The 24018-nt window shown below is 43.0% G+C and overlaps 1 protein-coding gene across 1 annotated transcript in view; it reads right to left on the reverse strand.

Moving 5' to 3' along the window:
• PSMB5 (proteasome 20S subunit beta 5) overlaps positions 1 to 24018 on the reverse strand; it is a 53221-nt gene that overhangs the window by 24068 nt on the left and 5135 nt on the right. The window contains exon 2 of the mRNA XM_078644891.1: positions 1064 to 1370. Coding sequence (XP_078501017.1) covers positions 1064 to 1370 — 307 coding nt within the window. The remainder of the gene's footprint in view (positions 1 to 1063; positions 1371 to 24018) is intronic.

Raw genomic sequence — 24018 nt, forward strand, 5'->3', positions numbered from 1 at the left:
GATTAGACAGTATAGGATTAAAAAAACATAGGAAAATCACAGAATGAGGAAAGGGTACAGGCCAATATGCTAACTGGCAATGGAAGAAAACTTTACTTAGGAGTCTTTATTACAGCCACAGATCTAGAATATGCCCTACACACAAAGAAAAAAAAAAACGTAGGAGGAACTTTAACGCTTACTAAACTACTACATGAGCAATAAACCTCACTAGCTCACCATTAAATATTAAATGAACCAGATTTGATACTCAAACACTCACAGGAACCAAGTCCAGCAACAAATCTCACTGAACTGAAGAAACCACTCACTCATGGAACTAACATTACCAGACATTAAATCTCAGCTGAAACAAAAGGACAACATAAATGTTAAATGGTTAGTGCTAAACACTCACTGAATAAAATACGACCATTTTCCACAACAAATGTGCTCAGACAATCTCTCAGCCAAAATCACATAGGATTCTTTACCATGCTTATGCAGTCAACTACCCTTCAGTACATCCTGCACATACTTTGACCTTCATGCTTCCCTTAACTCCCCTGAACAGTAATCTCAGTCCTAGCCAAAGGTGCTCCATTTCATGTCTGGAAGATCCTTGTCCCTTCTCGCTTGGGAATATGCAACCAGGAAAAGTCCCTCTCCTCACCCAAAACTCCAGGTCTGCTCTTTGCCTCCCAGAAAGGTATATTTTCACAGCACAATCATTGTGGGTTATATTCAATGTCATGGACCTGGACCATGGACAGTGCTCTTACAGCGACTCAAGGCAGTGGACATGTGTATATCTGAGATTCTGGGTTCCTCGCCAGGGGACATGGATAGGAGGTAAACATTCAATTCTTCTGGTTTGCTGGTCACCAAAAATTCAAACCTGGTTTAGGTCATACACACCTGTGACAATTGATTGGGGTAATTATTTGTTTGTGACCAAACATTCAAATATGCAACAGCAAGTAACTTGTTCTGCAAACAGATAGGGTGGGCCATGCGGTTCTCTCTGTACATTCCAAGCCTCCTATAAAGAAACGGATTGCAGTAGCTGGGTAATACTTCTTACCTGGCCCTCTTTTGTCCCAGCCACAGATCATGGTTCCCATGGACAACCCCATGCCTTTGTACTGGTACACCATATTGGCAAGAAGCTTTGAGGCGGCTGCAACAGAGATACGTTCCTTGTTGCGAAGTTCATAGATCCGACATTGCCGCGCCAGTAGGCGCTCCCAGAAGCTGCAGTCAGCGGCTCCACCTGCCATAGTGCCCAGCAGATAGGGATTGATCTCAATGACTTTCTTCACAGTCTGCGAGGCAATGTAGGCGCCAGCTGTTGCACGGGAGTCCACAGCCACAATCACGCCATGGAGGAACTGAAGAGAAACAAAACAGTGCCATGAGCTTACAAAGCAATGATGCACTAAGGCTGCAGCTCTTCTAACAGAGGATGCTACAGTAAAGTTTTATAGCGCTAAGAGTCAATATAACTAATACTATAATCCACTGTAGTCTGTGTATTAACCATAGGGAGCAGAGGGGGTATCTTAACAGCAAGGATTTGAGGCAGATATCTGTGGAATACAGACGCCACAGCAAACAGTTCTTAATTGTTATTTAAAATGTGATTCTCTTCTCAAACTCATTTCAAATTCCTCTTCTGTACTACAAGTTTTTATATAATAAATTACTCTTCCTGGCCGTAACTAACTGATGCCTTCTGGTGTCTTACATATAAATCATTAGATTCCATACTCTTTACTAGTCTGATTAGGAAACAAGCTTGAACTATACTTTGTATTTGACAATGTTTTCTTAACAACAACAGATCTGAACTAATGCAGATAAGGAAGCAAGAGACACACAAATGGACGGACGGAATGCGGAACAAATCAAGCTTTCACCACCAGTTAAGAGATCTGGGTTAAAGCAATCATTTTTTTGATCACCATGCTACACCTCAGTTTAGACCCAGCCATAGGCAAATTAGTCTTGACCCTGCTCATCATGGAAACAGTCCAGCCTGAACTGCCAAGCCAGGTCATCCCTGAAACAGAAACAAGCATCCTGGGACTGGTCCCGGGGTGGTCTTATTTCTTCCAATATTTGATTCACTTTGTTCTTAATTTTGCTACTGTGGATATATTGATAGTTCAAGTTTCTGTTTTAGTATTACATTCCGGCTTACCACATGGAATATGAAAGGGTTAGGCAACCCTATTAAAAGACAAAGGATGCTATGTAATTTAGCTAAACTAAAAGCAGATATTGTGTTGCTTCAAGAATCGCATCTTTCTGAACTTGAGACTACCAAGTTAAAAAGATGGTGGGTAGGTAATGTGTTCGCTTCTACAGCTTTAGAGAAAAAAACAGAGTACGGATTCTTTGCCACAAAAGTTGCATGTTACAGTTGTTAACCAAGAATCTGATTCTGAAGGTCAATGGATCATTGTTAAACTCCTTGTTGATAATATACCTTTAACTATTTTTAATATATTCGGTCCAATCTCTGTTGGCAATACTTTTTGGATCAAAATTTCTGATAAGCTGTCTTTTTGTGATGTGTATTATATTTAGTGGCGACTGCAAACAAATGCATGATCCCATACTGGATAGGCATTCGACAGTCAAGTTTGCCACACTAGAATGCACTCAATTCAAATCCAAAATACAGTGTAAATCATTTGTTGCTATTTAGCGGTTATGTCACCCGGATTTCCGGGAATACACTTAACTCAGTTCCGCACCAATCACAATCCTGTACGGATGATGTTTTTCTCAGTAAATCTTTAGACCAACAAGCCCTTCAGTCTGACATAGGATCAAATTTAATAACGAATCATGCACCAGTAGACATGGATCTTGACCGTATACACTTCTCACCGCATGCAGGTAGATGGCACTTTAATAACTCTCTACTTTTGGATTCCAAATTCAAAGTCCAATTTGAAGCACTTGCTTCTGAATTTTTTGCCATAAAGACTACAACGGACTCTTCTTTTGCAATTATTTGAAATTCCTTTAAGGTGGTTTCATAATAAATGTTGTCTTGCAAAAGTAAGAAATCTACGGATGCTCAATCTAATCAATTACTTGACAAAATAAAAAAAAAATGAAAATGCCTATGATCACTCCACAAATTAGTCCTCTCTATAAAATCTTACAGACGCCAAACACCCCGCTAACAGGTTACTCATGAATGGCGCTTCCTCCTTTTTATTGAAAAGCAGTGCTCCTTATTATGGGGGTCAAAATAAAACTGAGAAATTGCTGCCAACTATTTCAAAATAAGAAGAGACAGAACCACAATAGAATCCTTGCAAAGCAATACGGGGACTACTCTCTTTAAGGACAAGGATAGCTTACATTAGTTGGTCTCTTTATACAAATTTATATTGTCTAGAAACACAACCGCTGCAATCGGACCTGTGCAACTACTTTCAAACAATTACATCTCCCCCCTCACACCATATTGATTTTGGTTCATTAGGGGCAGATCTCTTTCAGAAATTACTCATGCAGTTCTGTGCTACACAAAGAAAAAGCCCCTGGGCCCGATGGCTTTACTATTGAGTTTTGTAGTTATTTTGGGAAACTTCTCCTTCCCAACTTTTTACTTTTATTTATTTCTTTTGTTGCTAAGGGTGCCTCTCAAGGCTCCTTCCAAGTTGTCATGATCTGCCAACCAGCAGACAATAAAGATCTTTCCCTGTGTAAGAATTATCGGCGCATCTCTTCAGTCAATACGGATTCCAACATTTTTTCAAAGAATTTGGCACTACACATTGACCCTGTTCTGACCGTTCTCATAGGCCCTGAACAATCCAGCTTTGTTTAAGGCTGGTTAGCCTCTGACAATTACAGTCTTCTTTAAAGTCCTAAGCAAGGCTTCCACATTAGACCATCCTATTGGTGCTATTGCTTTGGACACAGAAAAGCTTTTGTTAGGATTGGCTGGAATTTTAGGTTTCTAGCATTAAAATAGATTGGTTTTCCGCCCAAATTGGTTGCATTAATTTCTTTGCTTTAAGGCCCTAAAGCTACAATTTTTGTTAATGGTATTCTTGCAGATTGCATTACTTTTAAATGTTTTATGTAATAAGCAACTTTTTTAACAGAAAGGTTTTGCATGGCAACACTCCAAAATAAAGTACCTAGGATTGTGGTTTTCAAAGACGATTAAAGATGCTCACTCCCTAGATATTAAAAGTCATTGCTATGATTTTGTTCACATTCCTGGGTACTACTTTAAGAAAATAGATTCTCTCTTAACAAAACTCCTTTGGAAAGGCAGGGCACCACATATAGCTTGGTCTGTCCACTTTAATAAAGTATAAATTTATCGGGGGTCTTAAGCTTCCAGATTTTAAAAAAACTACCATTATGCTTTGTCCTTGAAACAAGCTGCCCGATGGCTCTCCTCTGAACTCCCCTTACATCCTCCTTTGTGGCTGCAATTAGAGAAATCTCTTATTTCCCCTTTAGTTTTAAAGAACTTCTTGCTTTAATAACAAATATTTCTCAAATACGTTCTCCAAATATTCTCACTCCTGTAAACCCAGATCTGATGCCTCTTCTACCATGGTCATACCATTCGGTTGCTACCTATAAACAACCCATTTGGCATATTAAGTCGCTACGAATTAAGAATGGTACGATTTATTGGAAGACTTGGTGAGCCAAAGGTTTGCGCTGGATATCGCAATGTCTAGCTGATGGTCACCCTTGGTCCTCTTCTGATCTCCAAACAAAATTGCCATTGCTATCAGCTGTCAGAACACAATGTGAACTTTTTTGCATCTCCCTTTACCAATATCTTCGCACACTGCCAATTACCTTCTGCCCCACCACTCTATTTCCGTTGTACTTTTCCCGTTATTAGATAATTGCCCATCTGCTTCTGCTATATTCAAATCCCTACAATGGTCTTTCGGACAGAGCCAAATCAAAGACTGAACTGGAATGGGATTTAATGCAATGTTTATCTATTACCGTATGGGATAAGTTATGGCTTAAGCTACACAAAACTAGCCGTACTGCATATACTAATCAGACCCTCTACTTTGTCCACCATAGTCCATTATTTACCCCAGTGACACTAGCATCTTTATCTCCAACTACACCCTCTACTTGTTGGTCTTGTTTATGCTGAACTGCCTATTTAAAACACGTTATTGGACTACCCTCCTATTCAGCAGTTTACTATTTAATTTTCCTCAATTAATATAATTTTAGGTACCTCGTCACCCCAGTAGCCACACCCCCATCAAATTATAAGAGGCTGCATTTATTGTTAGCTGTTGCTTTTCACTTAACATTAATCTGAAAACAAGGCCAAAATGTCAGTTTCGGGTCCTGGTAGTATGCTATTTGTTTTCATCATGGATTAGATACTAACTCTGTTCCTCCTGTATCTCTAGCTATAAAGTGGGACCCCTCATGGCTTCCATTAACTATGCAACTATCCCATTCAACCACATCTAATAAAATTAACACTGTATCTGATGAAGTAAGAAAGCCACCATGAATTTTAACATATTGCCTTTGGTATTCTATTAGAAGATGTACATACATTTATAAACTTATAGGTATGTTTATTTTTCTTCTTTTTAGGTCTACAGTTTGTCATTTATCACTTTTTCTAATTAGGTTTCGACCTGGCGAGAGCACGCAGTGCTCCGCCCAGGGCGAAAACTTTTGTCAACAGTATGGATGTTCGGCACGCCTCTGTTTCCCGTTGGCTAGCTCCATAAATGGACGCTAGCCATTGGCAAACAGAGGCGTCCGTCATCCTGCGAGGCGACTCGTGGGCGTTCCTGTGATCTTTTTCTCATTCGGCCCCTTTTTGCTCGTCATGCGGCGAGGTTTATTTTTTCCGACGTCGAGGTTTCATTTGGTCATTCCGCCACCGGAGGAAGTCAAGGTGAGTGCCTTTCTTGCCGTTCCCTCCCCCCTCCCGCTGTCCGTGTGCCTGCCCGCCCCCCTCCCGCTGTCCGTGTGCCCGTTCTGCCCCCCCTCCCGCTGTTCGTCTTCCCGCCCCCCCCCTCCCGCTGTCCGTGTGCCCGTAGGTGCTTGTTATTCTCTCTCTCCCCCCCATCAAATTCACACCCTTCTTTCCATGACATTTTGTCTACATTCTTTGTCCAACTGCCTGCAGTGCAAGCCTACAGGGGTAAATCGGACATTCCCCATGTCAGCTTCAAATTCTTCTATGCGGGTGTTCGCAAATGTTGACATGCATGTACCCCAACCATATCTGTTGTTTTGTGGGTGCAATCGCCGTCATTGTTCTGCCTTGCCTTGCTTTTTTTTGCTGCTGTATTTGTTTCTTTGTCAACCATGTCCTTCTTTTCGCGACTTTCCACGGTCCTTCGACCCCCAGCTTTGTCTGACCCTCTCCCTTCTATCTATTTTATCTCTGATTTGCCATACATTTATTTTTTAATAGCATATATTGATGTAGCGCTGTATGCCATTAGAACGGCCTAACATCGCTATTGATTTCGATGACCTCCAAGCACTGGTTTTGAGGATGTCCTTCCATTGCCGCCTCTCACAATTTACTCTTCCTCTCATCTTTGTGAGTCACCCCCGCTCCCCTCCAGGCACTTCTCTTCCATATGGCTGAATACCCCCCTCCCCCCACCCGTTTTCCTTCTCTCATTATTTCCCCATCGTCTCCTTTGTCCTGTTTTACTACCTCCCTTTGACGCGAGCGGGTTACAGGTTTTGCAGGGCAGTCGTGTAAATGCTCGTTATTCCTAGCGCCTAACAACAGTGTTTACCTCATTTCTAAGCGCTTCTACATTTGGCAAATAATCGAACTGAGGCTCGGTGTTAAAACAATGCATCCAGGGTCCTTAAGTTACGTGACTTGGGAAATCCGAGGTTTGAGCTACCGACTCCCTGTTTCGCATACCAGTCGGGCGGCACACTATGCTAAGAACAAATTTTAAGCAAGAAGTTTTATGTCATGCCTTTAATTACATCGGCCACGCCCCTTTGTGACCCTTCAGTTTTCTCATCCCGGTTAAAGCACTGGCTCCTAGAATGCTAAGGTAAAATGTAGCCCCCAAGTGCTCAGATGCCTCAGTGCGACCACCCGTCTTAGTAAGGAGCCCACCCTCACTGCTTTGAGACCGCTGAGACGCCACTGTATCCTCTCAATATGGTGAAGTCACGTGGTATTGAGGGGAATCCAGCCTTGGGAAACCCTGATCGTGGTCAGGCAATGAAGCAATAAAACAACAAATGAGGTAAAAAGTGTTTCTTGGATGCCCCACGAACAGCTTTAAATATGTGGAATCACAAGAGAAGGCGAGGCATGGCAGAGGGCGGGGTGGGGGGAAACAGGGGAACCTTATTTTAAACTTGGCAGGAGGGAGGATAAAGCAATCTCCCTTCGTCCTGGTTATGTGACACACAACAAATGTGCTTTCTAAGGGAAACGGTTCTTACACTGGTGCGTTGTGAGCGCTGGATGATACAACTCTGCTTCCGACATAGGGGTACAGCCCTGCATGCCGGCCACCCACGTGCAGAGTGATGCAACCGTGCTTCTTACCAAGGCGTCTCGACCGGCATCGCGTACTGCCCCTGTGCGCCCTGCCGTTCCTCCACTCTTGTGCCAGGTCTTCCCAGCTCCTTCGCCCACACCCAGAAGTTCTGTCACAAATACGAATCCTCTCCTCCCTCGTACACACAAACCCAGCAGTTTCACCACAGTTCTGCCTCCTCTCTCAAGGCCACCGAGTACAATCAACTATAGACAAACAGGCGGTTTTTCGTTTTAATGTATGTCCAGATTTGTGTCGCAATGTATGGTGGTGCAGTGTATGACTGGGCGTTCGAGACCAAGTGAGTTGGGAAGGGAGCATGTATTGTATTGCACAGTCTTGAATACACTACCTCCTACAGGGACGCCTGCTGACACTCCTCTTGATACTCTTCTTCAGGAGTAAATGCACAAGCCAGTTTTCATCGTAGTGCAAAATGATAACTGAAATAGTTGCAATGCAAATCGCATTTGCGAGAGATTAAGCTATTGCCATTGTAAATGACAATGCCATTTATTTAGCTGTTTTCAAAACCAACACATAAATAAAAAGTTTGTCATTCACAATGCCAATAGCTCAAACTTTTCCAAAGGCGAAACCATTGCATTGTAAATGCTTGTTTTACATAATGCAGTTGCATATTGTTCACTTTTCCCCTGCCCCCCTTTACTCCATACTCATTCATTTCACCTTTGTCAAGTGTGGTATTTATCTCTCATATGTATACAAACTGTTGACAATTCCGCATGTATTGCATTTTATGCTTGCGGTCGTCACCTTTATTTTTTGTAGGTCTCGCCTACGCAGCGCGCAAACGTTTCTTAGGAGGGAACTCTTGGCATCGCTCTGTACTTTCTTGAAAACTCGTGCATGTTTGGCACTGTTTGCAATGAGTACTCGTGTATGCCTTGCGGGAGCGAGCATCAGCAATTATCGCGCCTGCCGCTGCTCGCTCCCGCAAGGCAAATGCTCCGTATGCATGAGTACTGTTTAACTTTCGTGGCCGCGCTTGTTTGTGGAGGGCTGCTGATGTCATTATCTGCTTCCACCTCGTTTCCGAAGAAGTGTTCTTCAGTGGCGTTTACTTCCCTCCCTCTGTGAATTAACCTGTGACTTCCAGTTATCATTCCCCTGCGCCATCCTTTCAATTCCGCCATCCCACACCATTCAGCGCTTCCTTTGCCGCACGCCTAAATCCATCTCCAGCGATAAGTGGTATTAGTCCGATTTTCAATTTCCAATTTAAATACTTTTTGTAACTTCCCGTGCGTTGGGAAGGAGATTGCTTAACACTTCATGAAATTGGTGGCAAACATGCAGGAGGAAGAGACAGGCATGTCAGGAAGAGTGAGGGAGCAGTGAGCTTATGTGCCGCCGCCTTGGAGGCACAAAGTACACGTTTCGTGTCTGCATTTTTCTCTCACCCCAAACAACAACAATGTCGGATGTCCGATCAGGTTTGCCGGCAGAGGTCACGGCAAAGAGGGGTCCCAGGACATAAATGCATCAGCCAATATGGCTGCCCAGGGCCTGCTGGCCAATGGGGAGAATCGGGAAATGTATCCACTCCAAGATGCACTGAAAGCCCTGTTGTCGTAATTTAGCAATGATTAGGTTAAGCATTAGCAGAAGACATCTTGTATTTAGAGACTGTCGGCCACTTTGTTTGCCATGTGCTCTTTCCTACCTTCCTGTTAACTGCTCTTGAAATCTGCCTAGAGACAAGATATATTTATCCTCTTCTGCTTTGCACATGCTCAGTTGAGCATGCAGCTGTCTCCAATCTGTAACTGTCAAGATGTGTCCACCAGAATTAGCTAACTGTCAACCCTTCCCACTTGTTGCTAGCACACTCTGTATGACCTAATATGTATTTGAAACCAACACTCTGTGCCTTGTACCGCCTTCATTTCAGCCCCTGTGTGGGTATTAAAGGACCAAGCTCCTTCTAGTCAGTGTGCTACCTCATACTATACCGAAGGGTGTTGTGTGAATGTAGTTCCACCTCATGAGGTTTAATAAACTGTCTTCTCTATTCCAGTGCCAACTTCTTATTATTGGTCTAAGGACTCTAAGCAGAGAATCCCTTGAACTAGTAGGCCTGCCTGAGGGTTGCTACCACAAATTCGCGCTTCCAACATGGGACTCATCGGCGACTCGGATGCCTGAAGGACTGGTCGAGACGAAGGATTGGAATCTCGCTTTCGACGTGATCACTGCCGGAGGAGACCAGAGTCTTGGCACCCACTGAGTTTTCCCTTTCTTTCTGATCCGACCATCCAGGTGGCGCTGGTCCTCGACTGAGATCTCTTCTGTTGATTTGCCGTGCAGTGACCAGTTGGTCGATTTGAGAACTTGGCAGTAGGAACCTGAACACCATTTGATTGGTAAGAGCCGTTTTTCGGCACTTGCGGTAAATTTGATGCCTTGGATTGGTAAGGTAGTTTAGAAACACTTACTGTGGCATTTGTATATGGAATTGGCCAAATATTCAACTCGTCCTATGAATATGAATATAATCATATATATATATATATATATATATATATATATATATATACACACACATATACACACATACAGATATATATATATAGATATATATGAAACGAAAGATCCCAACCGCCTCTGGCAGCGGTTTAAGCAGGCGCAGACCTCCTCTCCAGATATTTAGATGTTTAGATGTTAAATCACCAGACAAGCCATCACACTAATCAAAGTGCCAGCAGTGTATATTTATTTTGCAAAAAGTGTCAGAGCAAGTGCCCTCCCTGACGCGTTTCGCTCCGCGGACGGAGCTTGATCACATGACGCGTCAGGAGTAGGCGGTGCAATAAATGGTGATTAAAAGCCCAAGCGCCTAAAGAAACAGGACGCAAGGGTCACAACAAAGCAAACAAGCAGTAATTAAACAATAAATGCTCAAATACTTGAAATGTATGAACATAGAGACACAATAAAAGCATAGTGCTAGAATACAAAAAAAAGAGGGGGGGGGGGGGGGGGGGGAGGCCAGATGTCAAAAATACAAACAAACCAATGTAAATTAAATCCATTACAGTAAACTAGTTTGCCGTGACATCAACATCCAATGATTTATGGAATGGAACCACAACAAATGTATTCTATGTATACTCTCCCGTAATTTCATGAATGAGAATATAACATGGAAAAAATGCATCAATTGCAAGTGCAAAATGTGGTTAAAAAAAACCAAGTACATATGCCTAAACAGAATTTTTTTTTGTATAAACCCATGTCTCAAAGTGCTTGAATGCTAAAGTGCAAATGCTTTAAAAAAAAACTCATATTCAGATGTTAGATACATGGAATATTTTTAGGCGATAGAGAACTCATCTGAGAACCTGCAGACAAAGTATATATGGCACAGAACAACAGCAAGTGCTCATCACACATATATAAACATGTCATAATCAGACATAGACAAGCATTTACAATGCAATAGGTCTCCCAGCTTTAAAGTTTGAGCTATTGGCATTGTATATTACAATGTGTTACATTAACTTGTTATCAAACTCTGAATTGTTGTATAAAGATGATTTGCAAACTGTCAAATGTTGCTGAATAGTAAGCAACGTTGTGAATAATATTGTTTGCTAGTCATCCTTGGGTACCAGAGTACTTCACTTGAGGCAGCTCACTACTCTGCACTCACTACTCTGCACTCACTACTCTGCACTCACTACTCTGCACTCACTACTCTGCACTCACTACTCACTACTCTGCACTCACTACTCACTACTCTGCACTCACTACTCACTACTCTGCACTCACTACTCACTACTCTGCACTCACTGCTCACTACTCTGCACTCACTACTCACTACTCTGCACTCACTACTCTGCACTCACTGCTCACTACTCTGCACTCACTACTCACTACTCTGCACTCACTACTCTGCACTCACTACTCACTACTCTGCACTCACTGCTCACTACTCTGCACTCACTGCTCACTACTCTGCACTCACTGCTCACTACTCTGCACTCACTACTCTGCACTCACTACTCACTACTCTGCACTCACTACTCACTACTCTCCCTTCACTACTCTGCATTCACTACTCTGCGCTCTCTGTAAGCTCACTGAAAAGTTTAGTTGTGCTATTGAATGGTCAAAGATCCTCTGTTCAATGGTACTCATTTTATCGACCTTAGAAGGATGAAAAGCCATGTAAACTCATGTGGAATCAAACAAGTGAACATGTGAGTATAGGAGAGCAAACACAGATCCTTGGAGTAGGCACATTAGCTCCTTTGGCCACCAGTGTAATACATAACTGTTACCATACCACATGTCCCAGTAAGATAACGGTGTTCGGACAGTGTAGTGACACACACAGTGGTGTGTTTTACTGCTACTGCCTGTCTTCAGAGCAGCCTGTGACTGAAAAGGGGGCTCTCTGTAAGCTCACTGAAAGTTTAGTTGTGCTATTGAATGGTCAAAGATCCTTTGTTCAATGGTACTCATTTTATCGACCTTAGAAGGATGAAAAGCCATGTAAACTCATGTGAAATCAAACAAGTGAACATGTGAGTATAGGAGAGCAAACACAGATCCTTGGAGTAGGCACATTAGCTCCTTTGGCCACCAGTGTAATACATAACTGTTACCATACCACATGTCCCAGTAAGATAACGGTGTTCAAACAGTGTAGTGACACACACAGTGGTGTGTTTTACTGCTACTGCCTGTCTTCAGAGCAGCCTGTGACCGAAAAGGGGGCTCTCTGTAAGCTCACTGACTCCTAGCAGTCACTGCAACCCATCCTGAGTGCTCGGTGGCAGCTATATAAGGTATATAAATATTCCATTGCCACCAGTTGACCCCGTGATACTCCGGTCCTAATGGAAGCAGCCCCTTTGAAAGTCAGCAGTATAGTATTATATTGATATAGCTCTCCCTGCCAGTGTACCTCCCTGAACCCGCGGCGCGCGCCGGTATATAGGAGTGCAGCTGACCTGCTGTGGCTGCTATTAATAAATACAATTGATGCTTCATCGTTCTGAGCTGCCTGTGCCCTCTGCCTTTAGTGAGCTGTGCAGCAACTGCCTGGCTGCTTCTGCTCTGTTTTCAGCCTTGGCTGGCAGCGATGGGGTTAACGCTGCTCAAGCAGGAGTAGTGTTCGCCGCTGGATCTGGAAAGCGCATGCGTGCAATCACACGCATGCGCGCTAAACGGCCAGAAGTGGGATCACAGACCGGCAGAGACGGGCAGCGGGCAACGAGAGGAGAAACCGGCGGAATCCAAGGACTGCACGGAAGAGAACAGGACCGGACAACTTAGTTGTAGGAGGTAGGAGGGGGTATCGGTGCACGTGTGTGTGTGTGTGTATGCTCGTGTGTGTATGTATGTGTGCGACGGCGGGGGGGCCTCGGCGCACTCGTGTGTGTGTGTATGCATGGGAGAGTGTGTGTCTCTGTATGTATGTATGTATGTATGTATGTGCGTGCATGGGTGCTCGTGTGTGTGTCTGTGTCTGTGTGAATGCGCATGCGTGTAGGAGCTTCCCAGGAGACAGCAGCTGGCCACAGCGCTCGTTCGCGTGCGCGTGGCCAGCTCTAATCGCCTCCTCGGAGAGAAAATGCGCGCGCCAGGTGCTGTCTCCTGGGAAGCAGAGTCAGCGACAAAAGATCTCCTGGCGGACACAGCGCTGACGCGCTGTTAAACGCCAGGAGACCTAAAAAAAATACAGCATAGGGGAAGATACATCACTAACCATGGTTAAGAAAAGGAACACATACTACAGAAAATGATGTAATTCATCAAAAGCATTTAACCCATTGGACACCATTTGATTGGTAAGAGCCGTTTTTCGGCACTTGCGGTAAATTTGCCGCCTTGGATTGGTAAGATAGTTTAGAAACACTTACTGTGGCATTTGTATATGGAATTGGCCAAATATTCAACTCGTCCTATGAATATAATCATATATATATATGTGTTGCAATACATATAAGCAGTTAATGAGGAGACTTTTCTCTACTTCTAAGAATATTTGAACGGTGCAACGTACGAAGAGTACTTTAAGCGCTACTTTTGATTATAATGCTGCATATTTTGCACTATTTTTGGCATGCCCGTTTCCATCACACTTCGTAAGATGTGTTGCTTTTGTAGTGGTACCAATTTGAGAATCGATGAAGCATAACCGGCCCCACCAGAGGGGACGCCTAATAGGGACATGTAAATTAAATATGGTATTTCGTCCATAATGTACAGTACATTGTGGAATAAATTCACCCGCAAGGATCCAGAGTTGCGTTGGCCTATGCATGGGTCATTTGATTTGCAAAAGATTCAGTATGTGGAGCATGGATGTTCAAGCGAAAGGCTAGGCAAGACATGTTTGACTGTGTGCGAAAGAAGTGCGTTAGCGAATGAAGCGTGAACAGGCCTTGATTGAAAAAGTACAGCGTAAAAGTGTGCATGCGAAAGCATTAGAAATGAAAAATAAAGAGATTAAGGAAATTAAAGAAAGGGAAGATAGGGAGCGTCAGTTACAGGTAAATTGCCAATACGCTATTCGTAGGCCTCTTTATCCTATTATTAATAAACCCCAAGATGATTCTCTCATTTGATCGTTGTCCATCTCCGTATACTCTTCCCTCTGCTCCTGATGAGTCAGCTGAAGACTCTCCTACGGAGCAGGATAAAGCCAGAGACACTCGCTCAATGTTAAATACCAAACGTTCCTCTCAGATTAGATCTGCGGCGCGTAAAGCCGATCGTAGTACTAATACTGCTTCTGAAATCTTAGATACTATTCAGAATTGGTCGGAAAGGGAACAAAATATTTCAACGAGATATTTGCTGGAGAGGTTCTTGAGCGATTTAGGAAATATTCGGTGGAAGTAGAGGCAGGTGATATAGCAGCTGATTGTAAGCAATTATGTGAAAGTTATTTTGTCTTCTCCCAGGTGGCTGACCCGATCAGACGCTTGGTTAAACTACGTGATGAAGCAATCCGTTTGCGGGAGGAGAAAAAGGCAGCAGACGCAGCTGCACAAACATCTCGAATCAACATGGCACGAGCTCCAACGCTCGAAACAGATATGAATGTTGTAAATGTGAAACCTATGCGGGAAGCCGCACCTTTATATGTTCCTCCTAAAGGAACCGGCACAAGTGATAAGACTTCTACGGACGCGAAAGGGTATTTTATTTATAATTGGGTTTACACTCCCTGGAATAGAGCAGATGTCATGGCTCTTAAAAATGCATTGCCTGATCCGCGAAAGAATCAGACATTGAAGAAATTGAGGGTGCCATTACTTCTTGTACTATGACTTTGTCTGACATTTGTTTTTTGGATTAATATTACCGCCTGATATGTGGAGAACTGTGCGTAAAGTTGACGGTCGTGTGGTATTTGGGGCATTGTGGTCAGATATAGAACAATTAGATAAAGATAGAGAACCTGCACAAAAACCGTGTCAGCTAATTTTAGATCTTCCAGCAGCTATCTTGGTTAAATTAAAGACAATTATTCCCCATAAAAAGATAGATTGGACTATGTTAGCGTCTTGTAAGCAAAAGATAGATGAATCAGTTTCAGACTTCTTCACACGCTTTGAAGAAGCATTCCACGATTTTAGTGGTCAGTCATTGACAGATGACACGGGTAGGCATCCGTTTGTCGATAAATATGTCACAAACCTTTTGCCAGAAATAGCTAGTCGCCTAAAGGCGAGTGAAAGTTCATGGACTACCTCCTCTCTTGTTTCTCTTTTAACTATGGCTCAGCATTATGAAGGACAAGATGAATGTCAAAATGCCTTTCGCCAGTTGAAAGAAGCTCTTTGCTCTGCACCAGTGTTAGGCACACCATATTATACGAAGGCCTTTACACTCTATGTACACGAGAAAGATGGATGTGCATGGTCAGTTTTAGTTGAGTGGAAATGGGGGACCCCCTCAAACAGATACTTTCAGGTCAGGGAGTGGAGGGGAAGAGGCAATACAAAACAAGCTAGTAAACTCCCTCTTGACCTATAAATACTTTTCACATAGAAATTCTCTCACCAACCCAGGGCATATACACATATATCACACTAGTATTAGAATTTTTAGTTATTTTATTTCATTTTTTCATATCCAACTTTTTTTATCTCATTTTTTGTATATACATTGATTGTAATGTAATGGATGTTTAGTGAGTATGTATGTGTTTGTATGCATGCATGGTTCTCTACCTGGTCTGGTCTACTTTGTTTTGTACTTTTATATAAATTCTGGACAACTAATGAAAAACAGTTATGGCTCCAATGTATTGAAAGCATGTTTCTGGGAGATGTTTTATGATCAATGTATATACAAAAAATGAGATAAAGTTGGATATGAAAAAACTAAATAAAATAACTAAAAATTCTAATACTAGTGTGATATATGTGTATATGCCCTGGGTTGGTGAGATAATTTCTATGTGAAAAGTATTTATAGGTCAAGAGGGAGTTTACTAGCTTGTTTTGTATTGCCTCTTACCCTCCACTCCCTGACCTGAAAGTATCTGTTTGAGGGGGTCCCCCATTTCCACTCAATTGAGTTTCGCGTTTTTTTTAACTGTGGGTAGTGTTGTTGGTAGTATTAACACGCGCATTTGACACAATCAGTTGGACCATACATGTGTGATATATTGTAGTAATTGTGCATACAGTTGGTGGTGGTGGTTTCGAAACTATTTATTGTTTTTCACTATTATTATTTGTTTAGGTTTGTCTGATTTTTCACTTATTTTTGACTAATGGAGGGAAATAAAACCTTCGGCTTCAGTGATGAAGATTTCACAGCCCTAGTGGGTAGAGCCCTTACCAGTGACAACACGATTCCAATACAACAGAGTGAGAACGTAGAATGGACCAATCTCCTCAACATGAGGAAGAGATTGAAGCGCATGGAGTCTCATGCACATTACATGCTCCAATATCTTAGATCGGGAGTTATTCCGTCAGGTCTACGAGTCAGGAATGTTCCGGCCTTGTTTGTTGAAGTCAAAAAGTTCCTGGAGCGGTGGTCGCTCATTGCTAACCGCTGCTCCAGGGACTGGATGATGCTTATCATCGAAACAGCAAGGGACATGGAGGCCCTAAATAAAGAAATCTTATCTTTAGAGGGAAAATTAAATTCCTCAACGGCGCTTGAAGAGGCAAAGACTAGACTGGAAAGGATTAATACTGATATGAAGGATTTTGAAATATACCTTACTAATAAGAAAACTGATAAATTAAAGAAGGATATCAGATGGTATACTCAGGAAAAGGCATATCCTTACCTACAAGCTACCTTCTATCAAGAATCCAACCAGAATCAAGTACAGTCAGGTAATTCAAATAGATCTAGAAGAAGAGGCCTTAATTTTTCGGACACATTTTCTACTGACTCTGACAATGAAATAGGACATGACAATGAGGACCAACAGTATGAGAGACGGCCATTTCAGGGCAGACCGAGTGGACATCAGACATATCAAGGGCAGCCATCTCCTTTTTTAGGGAGGACAGTTTTGCGGGAGGAACAAACGTTGGGAATCGGACAGGAGGGATTTGCAACAGGGGGGCCCTCAACATCAACAGCCATATGTCAAAACCAGACAACCAATACTGGCGTTGAATGTGGTTGGTAGGACCTCACTAGATAAGAGTAATGATTTACCAATCTGACAATGAGGAACGTGCATTACTTAGTAGAGGCCTTTCGTTTGTCCCGAGTACCCATCCTAATATTTACAAACTGTATCAAGATATTTTTTCCTTCTTCCGGAAGGTTCGTCTAAAGAAATTCTTTCAGGATCGACCGGCAGGGGTGACAGAAATTAATCGGTCAAATTGCAAACCCCCGTCACAATTTACTCCTACGTTGGAAATGGTTGGCCCGGAGGTTCATATCTTTGAGCAATCTGTTCTGAAGGAGGTGAGCAGGCTAACAAAAGCTTCGCAGTCTGTCTCCTTTTTTACTAGCTTGTTTTGCATTGTCAGTTTTAGTACAGACACACGGTGACAAGCAGCGTCCCTGTGTATATTTTTCTGCAGTTCTTGATCCTGGTGCTCGTGCGTTGCCTGGATGTTTTCGTTCAGTTGCAGCAACAGCTGTGTCACGTCAGAGTGAAGGGATAGTTGTCAGACAAACTGTTGGTGCTAGTACCCCATTCAGTAGATGCCCTTTTGAATCAGACTAAAACTCAGCATTTAACTAGTGCTCGCTTGACAGGATACAAATTGACACTGTTAGCACCTCATATTACATTGAAGAGATGTGCTACACTAAACCCAGCCACTTTGTTGCCATATCCTGCGACTCAGTCTCAATCAAAGGAGCTTCATGATTGTATATTCCTTACTGAGGAACAGACAAAGGGTTGCATTGATTTGCAAGATACGCCCCTTCCAGATGTTGATGGGGAGCAGTGGGTTGATGGGTCCTGTTTAAAGTTACCGGATGGCACAACCTCAAATGCATATGCAATCCCCACACTTGAAACAGTAGTGGAAACAGCTTGCACACCACAGAAGTCGGCTCAAGCAGCTGAACTAATAGCCTTGACACAGGCATATGAGCTTAGTACTGACTTATGTGCGAACATTTACACGGATAGCCGCTATGCTTTTGGAGTTGTTCATGATTGTGGCGCCTACTCTGGAAGGAAAGAGGCTTTCTTACATCCCACGGGATGCAGATAATGCACAGAGAATTAGTACATAATCTCTTGACTGCACTTATATATCCGAAGAAAGTTGCCATTATGAAGTGTAGCGCACACAAAAAGATCACTGACAAAATAGGACAAGGAAATGTCTTTGCCGATCGTGTAGCTCGTGAAACTGCAATAGAGCGAAGCACTACATCTATGTACGTAGTAAAATCACAAGCTGAGCATTGGCATGATGCTAGAGAGGAAGTATTGGATATACAGAGATCTGCCTCTGTGGAAGAACTTGAGCAGTGGTCCAAAGAAGGAATGTTAGACGATGAGGGTTGTTGGCGTTACAAAGTAATTAATACATGGAAATTGCCTGCAGCCTATTTACAACCTATGGTTCGAATGGCACATGTTGGAGCTCTAGCAATAACTAAATTGCTTCCACAAGTCTGGGAGCATTCTGAAATTGCCAGCACAGCTAAAAGAGTGGTACAGTCATGTTTGATCTGTTGGCAGTACAATCCTGGAAAAGGGACACAAACTCCTACAGGAGGGTTTGTTACACCAACCGCACCTTTTTAAGTTTTGCAGATGGATTTCATCCAACTTGAACGCTGCAATAATCTAAAATATGTCCTAGTGGTGGTATGTGCCTTCAGTAAATGAATAGAGGCGTACCCTACAAAGGATAATACTGCTCCTACCACAGCAAAGGTGCTTCTGAAGGAATGGTGTTTGTAAAATTTTGTGGAGTGACAACGGACCTCATTTTATTGGGCAAGTTGTTGATTAGGTTATGAAAGGATTAGGGATCAAACAGAAATTCCATACAGTCTTCCACCCACAATCAGCAGGATTGGTGGAAAGGTATAATGCTACCTTAAAATTGAAGCTGGCGAAAATACTGGTTTCCACGTCCCTAAAGTTGCCGGATGCATTGCCTTTGGCACGGTTATCCATAAGATCAGTACCACACTCGCGATCAGGTCTTCCACCATATGAGGTAGTATTTGGAAGACCGATGAACATTTGGGGAGTTCCTAAGCCACGCCCCATACATGATGTACCTTGTGTTCTGTTGAATGATTATTTGGCACAATTAACTGACAGCTGGATCTCTAATCATCAACAGGTTAGAGAAGCTCTTCCTGACAGATCTACAGGTGAAACCCATGACCTCCGTCCCGGTGATCACGTGATGATAAAGGCATTCGACAGGTCGAACAGCTTGGAGCCGAGGTAGAGAGGTCCGGAGCAGGTGCTATAGGCTACAAGGACAGCAGTTCGAGTGACAAAAAAAAGAATTGGCTCCACACCACGCACTGCAAGCGTGTATCGCCCGCCTTGGTGGAACCTGCTGTGCTGACCGACCATCTAGAGATTCTAGAGACGGAGAAGGGTCAAGCTATCTCATCCGACGAGTCTACGGACGTCTTCCCGGACCACACGATTCCTGGAACCTCGCGAAACAATTTGAGACAGAGGAAAGAATCTGCAGTTTTGAACGAGACTGGTTGAGCTAACGCCCTGGGTTTGTGAAACCGAGAGCCAACGAGGCAAGGGGGGGTGGAGGGGGTAACAGCCCTGCAATAGTGTTATGACACCCGTCTTGGCCCGTGGTGAAGAAATACACGGCTACCCAAGGGATAAGAGCTCCAACGATTGTTTTCAACAGGTTCTTAGAAAGATCGAGCATCGTGGTCATTGAAATGAATAGGAAAATGATTTGTGCAGTAGGATTTGTTGTTGCCCTGGTGGTTTTGGCAATAACCACTTGGTTCATTGAGAAAGCAGTTCCTGCTCGACAGCTTTTTGTTGCAACTACTCCAGCTCCACTGGAGCATCACTCCTACACTTCCTTATGAGCAGAAACATCGACAGTCCTATCTGAATAACACAATCATTCAGATGTTGCATCATACCAATAATGCTACAAATACTACCAATTGTTGGGTATGTGGGATGAAACCTGCACACCAGAAGAAAGGAGGAACACCTTTTATTCCTCTACCGTTTTCCCATAATGGTTCATGTCAAGCTTGGTATGCCCTTTTGTTTGCTTATGGAAAGCCTTCAGTAGGTGGAATCATTTTTCAATTAAATAAAGAATGTTACCAAGATGAAAATGGTTATGCTCAAGCTAAAGGGACGGAATGGGATGAATACCAACCGGACAATATTTCGACACCATATGTCTTCACAAGTGTGAGGAATATGAAGAACATTTGACCCTTTGCGATTTCTGTAACCAGAGCAAAAGCAGACATGTATTGGCAGTGTTGGGAGAATTCCAGTAGGACGAAGTGAATGTATAACTACGCTGAACATTGAGGGTGTTAATAATAGTAGTTTTATATCGTCGCACAACACCTACTTTGTGTGTGGTAATAAAGGATATTATCAATCAGGGGTATGCTACATATCATTTTTGTTACCACCTGTGTTTTTAACACCTGCATCATATAATCTTGACCTGAAGCTGGACAATGATATTTCTAAAAATAGATATAAACGGACAACAAGTACTGACGAGATTGACCAGACAGACACCGCTCTGCAACAATATGTCGATTTCAATTTGGGTTTGTTTTTCTTTGTGGGTGCTGCATTGAATAGCAGAACGATCAGACTATTGACTCGTGTAGTGGAAGCTGTCACCAATCAGACAGCTATGGCACTTGGGAACATTACGGAAGAACTGCAAATTGCAAGAACTGTAGCACTCCAAAATAGGATGGTGCTCGACGTGATTTTGGCTGATCGAGATGGTGCATGCCGCATCATCGGTAGCAGTTGCTGCGTCTTCATACCGGACCACTCACCTTCAGTTTATGACGCAATCTCTAAGCTGCATAAGATTGCTGCAGACACTCACCCAGAGACACGTACATGGACATATTCAAACTGGATATGGACGATCTTTGTTTCTTGGGGCTGGAAGCTACTGACTATTCCATGTATACTACTGGTGATACTATTTACATGCTGTACTTGTATACAATGTGGTCCCATGATTTGCTCCATGTGCATCACTGCTTGTACACCTGCCAAAAGAAATATTACAAAAGAACAACAAATGCTAAATAGTGAAGTTACTGAGATGATGATCAATGTACAGGATGTAGATCCAGATTACCCTAGACAGACGAATGTCTTCAGCAAATGCTGAAAGGGTTGTCTGTCGTAATTTAGCAATGATTAGGTTAAGCATTAGCAGAAGACACCTTGTATTTAGAGACTATCTTGTCAGTTTACGGAATCCATTTTGTATTTCTGTCGGCCACTTTGTTTGCCATGTGCTCGGTCCTACCTTCCTGTTAACTGCTCTTGAAATCTGCCTAGATACAAGATATATTTATCATCTTCTCCTTTGCACATGCTCAGTTGAACATGCAGCTGTCTCCAATTTGTTACTGTCAAGATGTGTCCACCAGAATTTGCTAATGGTCAGCCCTTCCCACTTGTTGCAAGCACACTCTCTGTATGACCTTATATGTATTTGAAACCAACATTCTGTGCCTTTTGCCACCTTCATTTCAGCCCCTGTGTGGGTATAAAAGGACCAAGCTCCTTCTAGTCAGTGTGCTACCTCATACTATACCGAAGGATGTTGTGTGAATGTAGTTCCACCTCATGAGGTTTAATAAACTCTGTCTTTTCTATTCCAGTTTATGTGACAACTTCTTATTATTGGTCTACAGACTCTAAGCAGAGAAGGGCGAATCCCTTGCACTAGTAGGCCTGGCTGAGGCTTGCTACCACACTGTTGGACCAGGACATGTCACATATCCCGCAACAAAAGTGATATATGGCAGGCTTGAATTAATTGCAACCACTTGTAATTATTTTGGGAAGCATTCCATTCTATTGTTTTTACCTCTAACCATAAGGAAGAACTACGTGCCAATCAATATGGGTACTGTCACACAAGAGACCCCAACCTCGTGTTTGTGTTTTGTGGGGCCTCACCAGGGAGTTGCAGCTTGAATCCCAGCGGTACAACCTCCGACATATCTGTCGCATTTGAGGCCACTCGCCTGCATTAATTACAGCATTTCTGCAAATGTTTGCTTTGTAATCGAGTCGCGATGAGTAGCCATGGTATGGCCAGAAGAAGTCCAGAGCTTATTTAAATACTTATTACGCCGGAAAAGGACAAGATAGCTTGTGTGCACGTTTAAACGTTTTACCCCCCTCCTCCCTCCAGTCTATGCCTGCTCCACCCACAAATCGCTCCACCCACAAATCACTCCCTCCCCCGTCACTGCTTTTTACCACCCTTTGGCTTTAATGAGGTTCTCCTACTGCTTCGAACGCCCTTTTACATCGTCATTGTGTTTATAAGGTGACTTGTCTTTCTTTCCTCCTCGTATTTGTGCAAGCTTCGCGTTTTTTTTGTTACTCGTGCTTTTGTGGAATTTGAACAGCAGCGTGGTTACCCTTATGCTTTTCTGGTTGCTAAAAAAAGACACTGTGCTTCTCCTTTATATTTAAATACTTACTTACGTCGGAAAAGGGCAAGATAGTTTGTATGCACATTTGAAAGTTTTACCCACCTCCTCCCTCCCGTTTATACCTGCTCCGTCCACAAACCGCTCCCTCCCCGTCACTACTTTTAACCACCCTTTGGCCTTTGAGCAATTCGTTGTCATCGTTTTTTCCAACTGGCCTCCCCCCAGGATTGGTTCAGAGTCTCTGTGCAGGCATGTTCACAGAGTCGAAGCGCTTTGATGCTTTTTAGCCTAACTCGGCCTGCATCTCGAGTCCCAAATGTGGGCACCAGACGGGCTTCATGTTGAAGCTCATAAGTGCCCATTTCCATGAGAGTGGGTAGCGCTACATAGCTCATAGATGCGTGTTCACAGTGCTGGCACAACTGATTAATAAAAATGTGCGCCAATATGCTTATTCAACACAAAGGGCTTACATGTTATGTATACGTTTTATACAGTGCCACCCCTTTGCAGGCCAGCGCCTCAACGTATCCACAAATTTACATTGTGGTTTAAGGAGAAATCTGGATACATGTAAACACTCCCAGTTACTGACTGATACTTCTCAAAACACAATCCTAAAAAAAAAAGCCCTGCACCCCACTTTTCAAAAAGTTCACCTTGCATAGACCTTTCTCGGAAAACTCTTCAGGGACACACTGGTTCTGGAACTCCTTGCTGCAGCTGCATAACATCCTTTCTGTCTGCACAGGAACGTCAATCAATGAGATCTATGAAGGTTGTCTTAAGTGAGCTTACGTGTAACACTGCTCCACAAGTACCCAGCTTTCTGTGCCTGATCCTTTACGTGCGTTTTTGCCTCAAGTGCAACCGTCCTCCACATGTGCCAATAGTTACGGCTAAACACTTATAAGGTTCCAAAGGTGAGACCTATTGGCTATGCCAATGCCTGTGTTACTAGGACTTACTCTAATTATTGTACTACTGTTCTTTGGTGCTCTTCTTAAAACAACTCAAATTTAGTAGAGGAGGGGGGGCAGATAAATAATGAGTAAAGGAGGGAGCAGAATGACAGGGAATGAGAATGGAAGGAGAGGCGAAGGAAGTGATATGGGAAAGGAAAAGCAAAATGGAAGGAAATACCAAAGTAAACAGAATGCACCAATGGATAAAACCTTGGGTGGCTGCTCACAATCAACATTATCTTGGGAAAACATAATGTCGGCAGCATCATGGAGAACAGAAGGATTTCAACAATTGATTAAATCACAATTGGTGGAATGTGGCAGACAGTCAAATCTTGGCTGCCAATTCCCCCTCACTGTAATATAATTTCAAGCATACGTAAAGAAACAGT

The sequence above is a fragment of the Lissotriton helveticus genome, chromosome 5_1 (assembly GCF_964261635.1).
Source record: "Lissotriton helveticus chromosome 5_1, aLisHel1.1, whole genome shotgun sequence".
Lineage (NCBI taxonomy): Eukaryota > Metazoa > Chordata > Amphibia > Caudata > Salamandridae > Lissotriton > Lissotriton helveticus.